The sequence below is a fragment of the Heptranchias perlo genome, chromosome 20, assembly GCF_035084215.1.
Source record: "Heptranchias perlo isolate sHepPer1 chromosome 20, sHepPer1.hap1, whole genome shotgun sequence".
In the NCBI taxonomy this organism is placed as follows: Eukaryota; Metazoa; Chordata; class Chondrichthyes; order Hexanchiformes; family Hexanchidae; genus Heptranchias; species Heptranchias perlo.
The window spans coordinates 42,578,447-42,593,521 of NC_090344.1; the positions used below are offsets into that span (position 1 = coordinate 42,578,447).

General features: G+C 43.9%; 1 protein-coding gene across 1 annotated transcript in view; it reads right to left on the reverse strand.

Annotated features, from left to right (window-relative positions):
- Positions 1–477: 477 nt before the first annotated feature.
- ppp2r2aa (protein phosphatase 2, regulatory subunit B, alpha a) overlaps positions 478–15,075 on the reverse strand; it is a 68,662-nt gene continuing 54,064 nt past the window's right edge. The window contains exons 5-10 of the mRNA XM_068001074.1: positions 10,771–10,883; positions 9,611–9,788; positions 7,836–8,000; positions 6,287–6,456; positions 4,177–4,268; positions 478–1,406 (exon numbers count right to left, since the gene is read on the reverse strand). Of these exons, the coding sequence (XP_067857175.1) occupies positions 1,127–1,406; positions 4,177–4,268; positions 6,287–6,456; positions 7,836–8,000; positions 9,611–9,788; positions 10,771–10,883 (998 nt within the window). The 3' untranslated portion in view covers positions 478–1,126. The remainder of the gene's footprint in view (positions 1,407–4,176; positions 4,269–6,286; positions 6,457–7,835; positions 8,001–9,610; positions 9,789–10,770; positions 10,884–15,075) is intronic.

The window sequence follows — 15,075 nt, forward strand, 5'->3', positions numbered from 1 at the left end:
CCTTTAACACAACAAAACAGAATGGTGGGACATGGTGGCTCTCACCTGTCATTTCACACATATCAAGTTCCCAATCTTAGCCTTGCCAGCATGGTTGGCGCAAAGCATTTCCTCACAGAGAGAAATGGATACACTCCCACATTTCTACAGTTGTAGAACCTCAAGGCCAGGGATCATGGGTTCTAACCATCCCACCCATCTGGTGAACATGAGAGCTTCAAGAAACAAAAGGGGGTTAAAAAGAGAGTAAAAACACAGATGGACTTCATCAAGTCCACTGGTGTCCCCTTGAAAACGCACAAGTTTATTAACACCGAGTAGAAAATACTTAGATTCAGATTCCATTACAGCAAACATCAGTAAAACTTACCGGTATTAGACACACACTCTTTAATGCATTCATTTTTTTAAAAAAAAGTACATGGGATTTGACAGTTTACAGTTAATTTCAAAAAGAAAAGCACCAAATAAAGGAGCTATTTTTTATCATTTTTATTCAGTAGGTTTTTCTTGTGCCAGAAATGGCGAGGGCAGCAATATTACAGTCGGTTGTTAAAACATCTGTATGCAACAAAAACCACCTGACCCACTGACCCGACTCTGACCTGGTCGTGTCCTGTACGCTCCAACAGGGCCGGAAGGAGGAATCCGTGAGGTCAGAGGAGGAATGTTACAAGCATTAACAACAAGCTGTATGTCGATAAAAAGGGGTGGTGGGGGGGGGGGGCATAGAACATTACATTAATGAAAGTACACAGTAAAACATTGCCATATCATGACTGGAGGACTTCTTCCTCGAGACCTCACCACAATGGAAGGCAAAGGAGTGGATTAAATGAACATCTGATGTAGTAAAATGCTAATGTAGTGGCCCAGAATTTGTAATGAGAAGAGACAACCTCCCTCCCCGCCGAATGACTAGCGACCATGGACAGCAACTTTGGGTGGGGTGGGGGACGGGAGCAAAAATAATTGTGATAACGTGACTGGTGAGTGCATTATAAATGGCACTGATTTAAGAGAGGAGGCAGGGAGGGGGGCCAGAATGGGCCTCTCTCTTACAAGATACAAAGGCTACGCTATCTTAACTAGGCAGGAATCGGATTCTTTCTTCACTGCATTGGTTTTAATTCACTTTGTCCTGGAATATATACAGGTTGTTGGTTGTGGCTACAGCTATGATATTTTCCTTAGGGTGCCAAGCTGTGTGCAGGATCTTCTTGTTGAAGTCCAGACTGTCAACACTAATCTCGTCCTTCTTCCTCTTGCCACCTGAACACACCCTGCGTGGTTTCAGGATGGCCCGTGGTTTGCTGTTCTCCCTCGAGGCCTCTAGCGTAATGTCCCGTTTTGTGTTTCTGTCGAACATTCTGAAGAAATTGTTGTACGACCCAGTCATGACAACACTGGAAGGGTTAAAACATACAAGCATTAGCAAATAAATACACAGGCATTTTAATAACCCAATACATAGGACACTGTTGCAATCTGAAATGCTTGCTTGGCATATTTGCACAAGATCATTAACACTCCACTGGGAAATTTCAGCCTTCCAACTTCACTTAATTTTCTAAACTCTCAGATAGTTCCCTTCAAAAAAACTGCTCGTTTATTTTTCATCAACCTCTCATGAAAATGGGGATGACTTGTTGGGTTTCACTGCTCAACAGGTGTTGGCCACCTTCTAGTACCTCACCCAAATCACCATTCTTTGAGAGTCGAGATCATAATGCTGACATGCTAATATGCTACTTAACTGTAAAGGGCATCACAGCTGAATCTGACCTTGTCATCACCCAACACATACACCCACTTGCACATAGCAGTGATGCAGTGGCAACTGGACAGCCATCAGGAATGGAAACCCAGAAACCTAGCCTGATTTTTATCCCTCAAATGCACGGAGGCCAACTGTTGTGCCCCAAATGCTGCCACTGCTAGCTCAGCAAATCTCCAGTCAAAGCTGGAACCTTATGGCATTTATGATTCACCACCAAACAAGTGATGCATTTACACACTAAGCAAAGTCTCACTGTCCTATTTGTTCTGTCACCCAATTTACGCAGCATCGGCTGCTCCCCATTTTGATCCCCTGAATTGCGCTGCTCCAATAACGAGACCAAGGGCACGATCTCAGCCATGCTTCTCACATTGCTTTCTTAACTGATGACATCACTTGAGAAACGTTTTCAACAAGAGAAGTGTATACAAATTTAGGATTTCAGTAAAAACAGGATCTAGCTGCTTTTGAACATTGCTTCCTCTTCATTAGAACTCAATGTGTTTGCACTAGATTTAGAGTATGAGCACTAATACACTACTGAGTTTAAGTAAACACATGTCAAACTGTGGAACACACCACTTGTGTGATACTCAACTCATTCCCTCAAATGATTCCCACCACCAGTACTTCACCCTAGTGCTATACAGCTCAAAGTGCTCTCTCCATGCAAGTTTGGAAGGACAAAGTACTGAATTGTACTTCAAAAACTTGTATACTCTGTGCATGGTTCTGATCTGGAATGCACCGCCTGAGGGGGTGGAAGCTGATTCAATCGTGGCTTTCAAAAGAGAATTGGATAAGTACTTGAAGGAAAAAATTTTACAGGGCTACGGGGAAAGGGTTGGGGAGTGAGACGAGCTGGATTGCTCTTGCAGAGAGCCGGTACGGACTCGACGGGCTGAATGGCCTCCTTCCATGCTGTAACCATTCTATGATTCTATGAACATATAGATCAAGTGGACACAATAAAAGGTTTACATGGCCACCATCATCTATTACACACAAAAATAAAAGTGAACAGACTCAGCATTGCAAAGATACTGCACGTAAGTGGGACAGTGACGATGTTATGTCACGGACATTACAATGGGCAGCACCTAACTTGATACAACAACCCCAAACCCTCAGTCATCCCAACATAGTCCCTTTCAGAAAAGCATTGATGGTCTCCCAGGATGCAGCCGATTGGAAAAATAAATACTGCAAAACATCCTATGCCGTCAAAATTCTTATGCCTTCAATTGTCAACCACGTGAACTTGCTGAAACTAAATGTTGGTGTGTGGGAGTCTGTCGGTGAGCCAACTGAATATGGGCCACGCTGCACATCACTGGGGTAAGAGAAGTTGGATTGGCAATAAATGAATTTTGTCTGGACGTACAAGAAAGTTTGAAGTCAGAAACAGAAGCATATTGGCACGCTAACCAGTGACTCAGTGACCAAGAAAAGAAACTGCAAGGCATGCACCTGAAGTATTCGTCAAAAAAATTTGCTGAACCAGTCCCCCCACTTATCACAAATCGAGCCAACCCCAACAATTAGAGATCAAGCCAACCACACCTCCCACTAGTGAGTTTGCAACAATCCCTCCCCCATACAAGAAAATCTTGGCAGCTGTCTCCCACCCTGATACTGAGCTGAAATCAGGGATGCTCCACCCCAGTACCCCCACACGTGCTGAAACCACCCCGTCACCTTCCACCGAGGAGAAATCCAGTCATCAACCTCCATCCACCAAGCAGAAACAATCATATCATCTCTGCCCACTCACCAGCAATGAGGCCACAGCCACCACAGGAGAGGCAATGCTGGAGCTGAACATGTTGGAACACCACTGCTCGACAGAAAGGGCTACCCTACCCACTTGGGGACTGGTTTGCAGAGTTCTCTAAAACCAAGTGGGAAGATTCTCAGTCCCAAAGCTCCATTCATGAGCCAGGCTGGTTGGTCAACCATCAGCAGTTCCCTGGAAAGGGTAGCCCTTTCTGTCGAGCAGTGGTGTTGCAACATGTTCAGCTCCAGCATTGCCTCTCCTGTGGTGGCTGTGGCCTCATTGCTGGTGAGTGGGCAGAGATGATATGATTCCCTGCCTAGCTCAGGTATTGCTTTACTGAGTCTGCATGGCTTCAACCTTCCGTCGCCAGACATGTCATCTTGGAGCCAATTTAACCCCAAAGAGGATAACACTGGCCAAGTGTTGTTACGCTGCAAACCTAAGTATAAGCCCAAAGTGTATCGAGTGAACCAAAATTAACTGGTGCTAAGCACAGGTTCAAACTGTACCTGCAACATATGCATGCAGAAATCATCTGTCCCATGACACCTTGGCAGAAATAAGAGAACCAGAGGAAAATTAACAGTTGAGGATCTCAAAATAGAAGAATCAGCTTTACCTATCACAGCCATTCCAACAACATTCGAACTTGTCAAAAATACAGTCGTTTTCGTATAGCGAGCACAATTTGCTTCGGAGGTATTCGTGCACCTGTAAGAACAAACAGTGAATCAGCACCAATACAGACAGTTGTACTGAGTGAATGCTGGACTGGAATTCCACATAAATTACAAGGACACAATTATTTTCCTGCACATCTGGACTGTCATTTAAATGCTCAAATACACCAGATAAGACTTGATATAACTGACACAGCCAGGTGTGAAATTTAGAAACATCATTCGAATTTTTTTTGGGGTGGGGGGGGGGGGGGGGGAAGAGAGCGGGTGTTATTAACAGAAACAGCTTTACAATTTTTTCGCAATTTGTTCTCCTCCCTTTCTCCTGTTGTAACACATGGTTGCCTGTGCTCCAAAAGCAAATGAACAATTTTGTTCTTCAGATTATGGCTGGAAACTGTTCTCAACTTGTCAGAATCCAATGCAACTTCCAAAAAGCCCCATTTAAATTTGAGCATTTCAAAAAACTGGGAACGATCCTTTCCAATTAAGTGACTGCCTCTGCGTTGAAGGTCCCTGCTTCTTTCATCTCCACTGAATGCATTTGCTCATTTCATTAACACCTCTGCTGCCTATCGCAGTGCTTCCCCACTCCCTTAGCTCAAACTAGAGCGATTGAGAAAATGAAGGGCAACAACATGGAGAAAAGCACAAAAGAAAAAGAAAAAGCAGTGAGCTGCAGCATAGACAGTAATATCTCAGGCACTTAAAAGGGTGTGACATGTGCACCCAACTTTTACATTAATTAAACCAAAGATTCAGGATTCGGCTGGCACCAACACTAAGTTACATTTGTGAAGCTCTACAACAGACGCCAGCAACTTCATAGTGACAACAGATCTGGAGAATCTGTAGAACCCAAGCCAGAAATTACTGCATAACTCAGTCACAGAAGTTTTTTTGTCTAGCGTTGCCCTAACCCCATTATTTTCCTGCGTTAATACTTTTTTCGAATGTGCACGATAGGTTATCTTGCATCTAGTGTTGAGCTTAGTTTCGCTGGTGGCACTCTCATCTGAGTCAGAAGTGCTGTGGATGCAAGCTCTACTCCAGAACATCAGCAAATAATTTAGGAGGACACTCCACTGCAATGTTGCGGGAAGGCTCCAATGTCCGAAGTGTCGTTTTTTGGACGTTAAACTGAGACCCCGTCTACTTGTTGCAAAGGTTCAGGTGGATGTTCAAGATCCCAGGATGCTATTTGAGGAAAGGAGTGCAACAAGGTTCTTCTCTCAACCAATGATAACAAAAAACAATTAACTGGTCATTCATCTCACAACTGTTTGTGGGATCATGCTACTTGCAAAATGTTTGCCACGCTTGTTTATATTAACAGCGACTAAGTAATTCATTATTTGATGTGAAGCGCTGAGATGTCACAAGGCACTTTATGGTGCAAGTTTTTCTTACTCTAACATTGAACTTTCATCCAAAAAGCACAGAAGTACAATCGTCCACACCCTATGCATCAATGATCAAGTGCAAGCTCGAGTGAAAAAACACACTTTGAAGCAGCCAAATAGAATTCACGAGCGCACCTTGGAGCGTGCTCGTCTCCAAGATCCTTTTTGAGACAGATGTTAATATGAATAAATCAGCAGTTTAAATCAAAAGGATACTGTACACACAAAAGACAACGTAATGTGAGGAAAGGCAATACTCTCATTTCCAAGTTACTGTAATCAGCTTGGACAGTTTCGAGTGAAAATCGGTTTACAGAACGAAGTGCCCCTAATGTGTCACTAACTGGCAATTTTACTTGCTGGGTAAACTACAGGTGTAGACAAATGGAAAAATGTCACACTGCTTCAGCAGGTGCTGTTCTTTTGATGAACTGTTCAGGCAGTGTAGAGGGAACTTTAACTCTAACCTGTGCTGCACCTGACCTAGAAATGTTTTGACACCAACACTGGGTGCATGAAGTGGAAAGTGTTCCCTTGCTTCAATGTCCCTCACCTTGATAACCACAAAATTCACACAACAAACAAGTGAACAGTATCTCAGGCTCTCAGAGGAACACACAACATAAAATGGCAGGAGCCTGTGTACCTGGTATGTCTCCACAGGTCTGCTTTCCATATTTAAGTCCCAGATTTTGACAGATAGGTAGTCTCGTGTCATCATATAACGACCACTGTGACTGAATTTGACGTCTGATATTGAAGAGATTATTTCTGAGAAGAACGACCTGTTACTGGGATCTTCAGGTTCTTCAAACACTGTGGGAGAAAAAAGTTGGGGTGGTTAATATCCAGAGAGTTGCCCCCCTCCATTCTTGCTCTTGTTCCTTGGTTCGTGTCTGAACCTGTTGCCTTGATTGTACAATATATTCAACACCACCTCTTCAACAGAATTATATCCAAGTCCTACCAGTCAGCTTCAGCATTGTCTTTACAAGTAATGCTAGTGCAAGTTTGGCAAAACATATGGTTGAAGAAGCTGTCTTGTTAATCACATTTGACAAGGAAAGTAGCTGAAGGGCAAGAGTCACAGAATGATCTATGATAATTTGCAGACATTCAGACCTGCATGGTGGGCTGTAATTATCCTGTAAATTCCTATGTTCCCATCACTTGTGAAATGGTCTTGGCTTTCAATCCTAACAAGACTCTTGGGTGTTCTCCCTCTGTTACCATCTAGAAATCTTGTAAATTAATGCTTGATGCCAATCGACAGAATGAATCGGTAAATCAGGTGCCTCTGAATTTTGCCAGCCATGTCACCTACCTCATGCGCAACAAGGGTCACAGCTGTTGCGAAGTTTATCAATTTGCATTAACAAGTAAACTACAACTCTTCCATCAAGTTACATTTCTACAGTGCTCCTCACATGCACGGAGGGAGCTCTTTGAAAGGCAAAGAGGAAAAAAAGTAAACTCCATGCAGAAGGGAAAAGGAGGTGGGGCAAATCGGCAATTGAAGAGAAGAGGTTTCAAGGAGTTTTTTGAACAGGGAGTTGACACGGTGGAGGTGTTTTGGGGCATTGTGATGGTATCAGCAGTAATCAATTGAGGATCAGGAAACAAGGAGTAAAACAATGTCATGGCCAGAGGCTGCACTCGGGAATATACAGCTGAGGTAGGCCAGAGCAAGGCCCTGGGATGATTTGAAGGTGAGGATATAAATATTCAAATCAATTCACTTGGGAATAGGAAGCCATTGGAGCTTGGCACAGTTTCAAAGTGGAAGGTGACGAAATGCAGGGCATAATGCCATAGCACCAGAATTGCCATGTTATCAGCTAGTTCTGTACAATGCAGTGATCAAACCTGGGACTCTACTCATTTCTATGATCCAGCAGCATGTTTTACCCTCTCAGCCATCAGGAAAGCCTGAAAAAATGCTATAAGATATAGAAATATAAAAACTACATTTCTGGGCAAATAAAACTTGTCTGTCAGGCCAGCAACTGGTGGTCTACTCCAGTGGTTGCCTGCAAACGGACTGAAGCAGGTCACTTAAATGTCAGTTGCTACCAAACAATCCTGGTTCAGTGCCACTGGTTTCTGATTTAAGTACTTGATTCTGAGCCAGGTAAAAGGAGCATTTATGAATTATACAATTCACTAAAGCATAGAAGTCTGAGGAGTATACTTACATTTGGCATGTTTGTCACACAGGGCAGCTGCTCGCATGTCACACAGTCGAATGGTTCCCTTGCTACTGCTGTATACAAATGTGTTGCACTGATTGGGGTGGAACTCCGCTGCTGTAATCACTTCAGTCAGCTCCTCCATGTTAGCAGGCTTGATATCTACAATATCTGAGACACAGGCCATCAAGGACAATACTCGGATTACCGGCCAAACAAAACGTCATCCTGCTTGGAGGATGGGAAAAGCCACCTGCAGCTAACATCTCCGAAACGTCTTTCCGAGTAACCGTTTTCTTTACGTTACAGCGAAGAAAATGGATCCCCTTTTGTTGCAATGCAAAAATAAAACATCTTCAAAAACAATCCTGTACCATTCACCTCTGTGATGGGTCATTTTGGGAACAGGAAAAGATCACTCGACCCAGGACGACCATCCATCTCCTACCCAACTCCTCAGATCACTCAATCCCTTTCCATTAACCCCTTCTAGCAAAGTCACCAACACCCACAATTAAGTGCTTGCAGAGGAAAATGAAGGATGTTCATGTTTCCACCAACTACTTACAACTGATTTTCGAACGGGTTCATGGTGGTCGGCCTCATTTTAAGAAAAGCATGAAGAATGGGAGGACCTTTGCAAGCTGGTTACAACTTGATACGGTAGGTTTAAAGGATGATCGTGTCTCATCCAAGCACAAATAATAAACTTGACTCCTACTGCATTTCCAAAACTGTGTCTGCCCTATTTTCTCAAAAGCCTGGCTCATTCCGTGACTGCTCATCCCAAGTCACGAATCAACACGCATCATCGGTCACACTGTCCCATATCCTTCAGAGCTCACTCTCCAAGTCGAAACCAAAACTGCATCACTCCACAAAGGCTACAACTCACTGCATCAGTGCCCGCTTTACCTGCCAAAGAAATTTTGTCATTACACTGCCAACAAAAAGGCGATGCTTGTTGCAGCCTGGTCGCGAAGCATGCTGCTGTACAACATGCTGTGCCAGAGCAGGAGAGAGGTACACCCTCCTTCATTTCTTTGCACTGAGTATTTGACTCAGATGAACTCCCTGGAGGAGCTGCGAAAATCTACTGAGCTGATCTGCTAGAGTGGAAGAGATGGGGAGGGTGCAAGCTGGTGGCAAGTCCAATATAACTGCTCACTCTTTTCAGATGAACAACTTACAGTTTGTGATGGTGGTCGGGGGTGGGGGGGGGGGAAAGAGAGGAAGAGAAGGCAGATGAGGGGGATGATGTTTCAGGTGAGCATTGAAAATGTTTGGCTAGTTTTATCCTCCAAAAGACAATTTTCCCATTCCTCTCCTGAAGGTGCTAATTCCTGCTGGGATGGAGTTCCAGAGTGCCGGAGCAGTCCAGTGCTTTGCCCAATTGGCTGCTATTCATTCACGAATCAAGTGAGCCTCAGCCCGTTACTTGACCTTGGAAGACAGCAGAACCAATATCCTCACCCGACATCCACACACAGGAATCGCTGGATAGTCAGGAGGAGCTGTGATTCTGGCTGATTTCCCCCCACCCGACCCAGGGCACTGAGGCCAAATCATATGACCGTACAGTCATGCTGGTTGACATCATCAGCTAGCTCAGCACAGACTGGGAATTGAGCTCAAGACATTCATGGCCTATATGGCTCAGTCACATACTGCCTGTACCAACTAGAAAACAAGCTGTGCAACAATCCTTTGTACAGAAAAGTTAGCTCAGTACAAAAAACGATTGCCGAGAAAGGGATTCAAGTGCACATCGATAAGGATACTAAAACTTCTGTCTGTGATTTCTAAATGCCACAGGTTAATCCTAAGATCATCCGCTGATAAGTAAGTTTCATAGTCACTATTGACTGAAATAGAGTTTATATGATATGTGTGTGCATTAGCAAATATTCTTCGAGGGCTTGCTTCAACCATTAAATCCATTGGTTTGAATACTGGCACCTGGGAACGAGCAGAAACAAAATGTTAAACTTGGAACAGTGAAGAAGAAAGCACAGCAGAGCAAAGCACATCACTTGATAGCAGCTTTTCTGAAAGTTGTGTGCAGGGAGCAGGGCAAACACCAGCACACACTGAGGTCGTCTTCGTGCTCACTTCTCAAAGTTGATGTGAGCCACACAAAAGAAAACAAGTACTAGTCATTTCAGAAAACTTTTTAAAACAAAAATCATGAAGTTTTAAAATTATGAAAGGCCTTGAATTTAAAACATCACAAGGACAGTAAGGTTACAAGAACTTTCTATATGCAGAGCACTGCTGGAGCGTGGAATGATTTGTTCCAGGTAATAGTCGAGGCAGAGATCATTGTATCTTTTAAAGGCAAAGTGGATAGACAGAAGAAGATGCATGCCTATGGAGAGACAGCAGGATCGTGTGATTAGTTTTAGATTGCTCGAGCAAAGAGTAGGTACAGACACAATGCTACGAATGTCTCGTTCTGTGATGTAAACTTGTATAGTTTCATACAGCAACGGAAGTAATGTGCTCATAAGTCAATAAACATAGAAAAAAATCCAATACATACTGAAGTCTTGAGGCACTGCTCACGAGCACCAGATATGGACAACAGAAATCACAGACCATGGTGCAAACCAGCTGGTCGACAAGAACATGTGATTCTGAATGCCACAATGGGCTGGGCTGGGGCCACCAGTTTAATTAAACATGGAGTGCAGCTTCCCCCATGTTTGGGTTTTGGGTCTCCGTACCAACAGCGGAGCCCAGGAGCTCTGCAGCAACCGGTAACCTGGAACAGCATCAAAAGCCCCGTTAAATATTAAGTGGCTAGGAATTCTCCTTTAAAATTATTCACTCCAGACTTCGCACATCAACATCAGCGGGGCATGGAAACATTGTTGATGCATAAAACAAATTTCTGTAATCTTAAAAGCAGTTTCAACTGTGCCGCAGACTGAGTGCTCACCTTGAGTGTAGTGACTGTGGCAGGATCCCTATATCTACCATCCTCCTCCTTCAAGTTATAACCCTCTGGTCGTTTGTCTCTTTCGCTGATTTTCCACAACTTTATTGTTTTATCTAACCAACAAAATAGAATTGAATTGCATCACACAGAGTGGAAGATGAGTCCATTGCAGTACCTGAGTGTTTAGAATCCAGTTTATACAAAACCAAAAGAGGGAAATTTCAACATTAAGCCATTTGTTAAAAACAGATATCTTATCAAGGTCCACTAACTGCATAAGCAAAGTGACTGTAGGAAACATTGAATGATACTGACCTGACGTCAAATCCATCACATCACAGCGAACACTGAAACCAATGCCACAACACGACCACAGAATAATTTTACTAAAAATGGAAATATGTAAATTGTTTCCTTAAACGTTCACTCAAAATACTGACCCACAAAATCATTTTCATGTAATTATTCTCAACACTGATTCCTCTTACAAGTCAAGGACTATGGGACTTTGTCTGTAGCAAGCAAACTGTCTGTTGATATGGTGAGGCAATGCATTTTGCACACTGCAAAATCCCACAAACAGCACTGAGATGAATGAATAGTTAATCTGTTTTTTGGGAGTTTTGGTCAAGGGAAGAATGTTGGACAGGACACTTGGATGGCACATGTTTGCACTGTCCTCCACCAGGTCAGTGGGAGTGACATTTCTAAAAATCTCTGCGGAATCCTGCCGCATCAGACTTCTCCAGTGACACCGCTGATGAGGAGCAGGCTGCGTGGCCCATTCACTGCAACAAGGGCCACAATTCCAGACCAATTTGTGAACACCCCACTCAGAACAATCCAGGGACAGACAGACTTCTCCTTCTACTTGCTCTTTTGTTCAGAAACAGCACGGCAGCAGAGCAGTGCCCTCATCGAATCACGTGGTATTGAACAAACACCTGGCAGTATTAATGGCACTCTTACGATATATAAAAGAAAACAAAGGTTTAAATATACAAAGGAATTTATCACATCTCTCCATGACTCAAAATTATTCGTTATTTTCAAGTGCTGTGACTTATGTGGGCAAGCGCAGCAGCCATTTTGCATATTCCAAGATCCCACAAACAGCAGTGAGCTGACTGAGGGAGGAATGTTGGCCAGGACACAGGGAGAACTCCCCACTCTTCTCCCATGGGATCTTTACGGTTTAGAAAAATCCTACATTTTATTATGGGTGGTAGGGTCAGAAGGAAGACAGCAGACCTTGTTTTGTGATTCCCAATGTCCTGAGTCAGTTTACGCAGAAGTAACTTACAAATCACTGCCATGCCTCCCACAAAACAAATGCTTCCATGAATTATGCCAGACAAGTCCACAGATTTACTTGGGGAGGTGCAGTGCTAGTGATACCATTTATATTATTACAAAAACTCCAGATGGAAAGTCATCCAAGTATAAATTGCATTCCGAAAAGCAACATGCTGTGTCAGTAGCACAAGAACAGTGCCATACTTTTTTGATCGGCTCAAATAGACAAGATTTTGCTCAGCTAAAGTAGAAAAGCCATCAGCGACCCATCTGAGAAAATTCAAGAACTATGAGAGAGGAAGAAACTTGCATTTATATAGCACCTTTCATGACTTCCGGACTTCCCAAAGTGCTTAACTGCCAATGAAGTACTTTTGAAGCACAGTCACTGCTGTAATGAAGGGAAACGCAGCAGCTAATTTGCACACAGAAAGGTCCCACAGGCAGCAGTGATGACCAGATAATCTTTTTTTTTTAAGTGCTGTTGGTTGAGGGATAAACATTGGCTAGGACACTGAAGAGAACGTCCCTGCTCTTCTTCAAAACAGTGGCATGTGATCTTTTACGTTTACCTGAGGTGGGGGGTGGTGGGGGGGGGGAGATTAAGTTCTCAGTTTAACATCTCATCTGAAAGATAGCACCTCCAGCAGTGCTGCACTCGAGTGTCAACCTAGATTTTGTGCTCAAGTCCTGGAGCAGGGCGTGAACCCACAACCGTCTGACTCAAAGGCAAGAGTGCGACCAATGAGCCAATGCTGACGCCTAAATATAAAACTGAAGTGATAGAATTTACCTACAACCACACATTCACAAACTTGTGTCTCCACAGGACTCTCCTTTCACAATAGCCTGGGACTTGCCCACAACTCCATTCCCACTGCTGCAAAATAGATGGAGATAAACATACACCCACCCACAAACATACTACAGATTTAGTCATCTGATGATCACAATGGCAATTTGAAACCTTACCCCAGCTCCCCCACTTCCATGGTAACTGAACAGCACTGCTGCATGATTAGTATTACCTATTTTAAGAGGTTATGACAATTTAAAAAGGAACCAAATAACTACTTGAAAAGGAAGAATATAAATAGATATGGAGAAAAGGTAAGGAATTGGGATTGGAGTAGAGGCCTCCAGTTAAAAAGTTAGTCCTGCCACAGGTATTATGGGTTGATTGTCCCCTTCCTGTGCTGGAAATTCTGTAATTCCGAAATGACCATCAACTGTTAATAAAGACTTTATATGGTTATAGCTGCTGCTTTTGCATAATTGCACAGTGGTTTCAGACCTTGTAGTACAACTCAGTAGTCATGTCAGCGATTGCACTGAAGCAAAGGGACGAAGTATCATTCAAGGTTGAACAATGCATTTGGTACCGCAGTTGAGTGATATGAACAAATTACCACTGGGTGCCTTCAGAACTTTCTCAGCTTTTTTTTTCACACTGGAGATCAGACGAAGATTGATGTGATCAGTACCTAAAATTTCCCCCGCCAATAACATAGTAGGCACTCCATAGGAGGCGACCATTCCGCCCATCATGCCTGTGCTGGCTCCTTGAAAGAGCAACCAATTACTCTCATTCCCCAGCTCTTTTCCCCATAGCCCTGCAAATTTTTTCCCTTCAAGTATTTATCTAATTCCCTTTTGAAAGTTACTATTAAATCTGCTTCCACCAGCTTTTCATGCAGCGCATTCCAGATCATTACACCCGCAAGGGGTTTGGGCTCATCATTGCTTTCATTAGGGCTTAATCAGAGGTTTTTTTAAGTGAGGTATGGGACATCAGCATTCAAGCAAATAGGCAACTGAATTAAGATCCAGAAAGCAGGATATGCAAAATCCGTCAGAAAGAGGAAGATAATAGCACACAATTGCATGTGATATATCTGCAGTTTGCTCCATTTACCCATATGTATATTTCCACGCATTCTGATCAATACACAGCTTTCAGAATTGTTGAGCACCACTTGGAGGAAGCACTGAGGGTAGCAAGGGCACAAAATGTACTCTGGGTGGGGGACTTCAATGTCCATCACCAAGAGTGGCTCGGTAGCACCACTACTGACCGAGCTGGCCGAGTCCTGAAGGACATAGCTGCCACACTGGGCCTGCAGCAGGTGGTGAGCGAACCAACGAGGGAAAAACTTACTTGACCTCGTCCTCACCAATCTACCTGTCGCAAATGCATCTGTCCATGACAGTATTGGTAGGAGTGACCACCGCACAGAACTCGTGGAGATGAAGTCCCGTCTTCGCACTGAGCGCACCATCCAACGTGTTGTGTGGCACTGCCACCGTGCTAAATGGGATAGATTCAGAACAGATCCAGCAGCTCAAAACTGGGCATCCATGAGGCGCTGTGGGCCATCAGCAGCAGCAGAATTGTATTCCAGCACAATCTGTAACCTCATGGCCCGGCATATTCCTCACTCTACCTTTACCAACAAGCCAGGGGATCAACCCTGGTTCAATGAGGAGTGTAGAAGAGCATGTCAGGAGCAGCACCAGGCATACCTAAAAATGAAGTGCCAACCTGGTGAAGCTACAACTCGGGACTACATGCATGCGAAACAGCGGAAGCAACATGCTTTAGACAGAGCTAAGCGATTCCACAACCAACGGATCAGATTGAAGCTCTGCAGTCCTGCCACATCCAGTCGTGAATGGTGGTAGACAATTAAACAACTAACGGGAGGAGGAGGCTCTGTAAACATCCCCATCCTCAATGATGGTGGAGTCCAGCACATGAGTGCAAAAGACAAGGCTGAAGCGTTTGCAACCATCTTCAGCCAGAAGTGCCGAGTAGATAACCCATCTCGGCCTCCTCCCGATATCCCCATCATCACAGAAGCCAGTCTTCAGCAAATTCGATTCACTCCACGTGCTATCAAGAAACAGCTGAGTGCACTGGATACAGCAAAGGCTACGGGCCCCGACAACATCCCAGCTGTAGTGCTGAAGAATTGTGCTTCAGAACTAGCTGCGCCTCTAGCAAAGCTG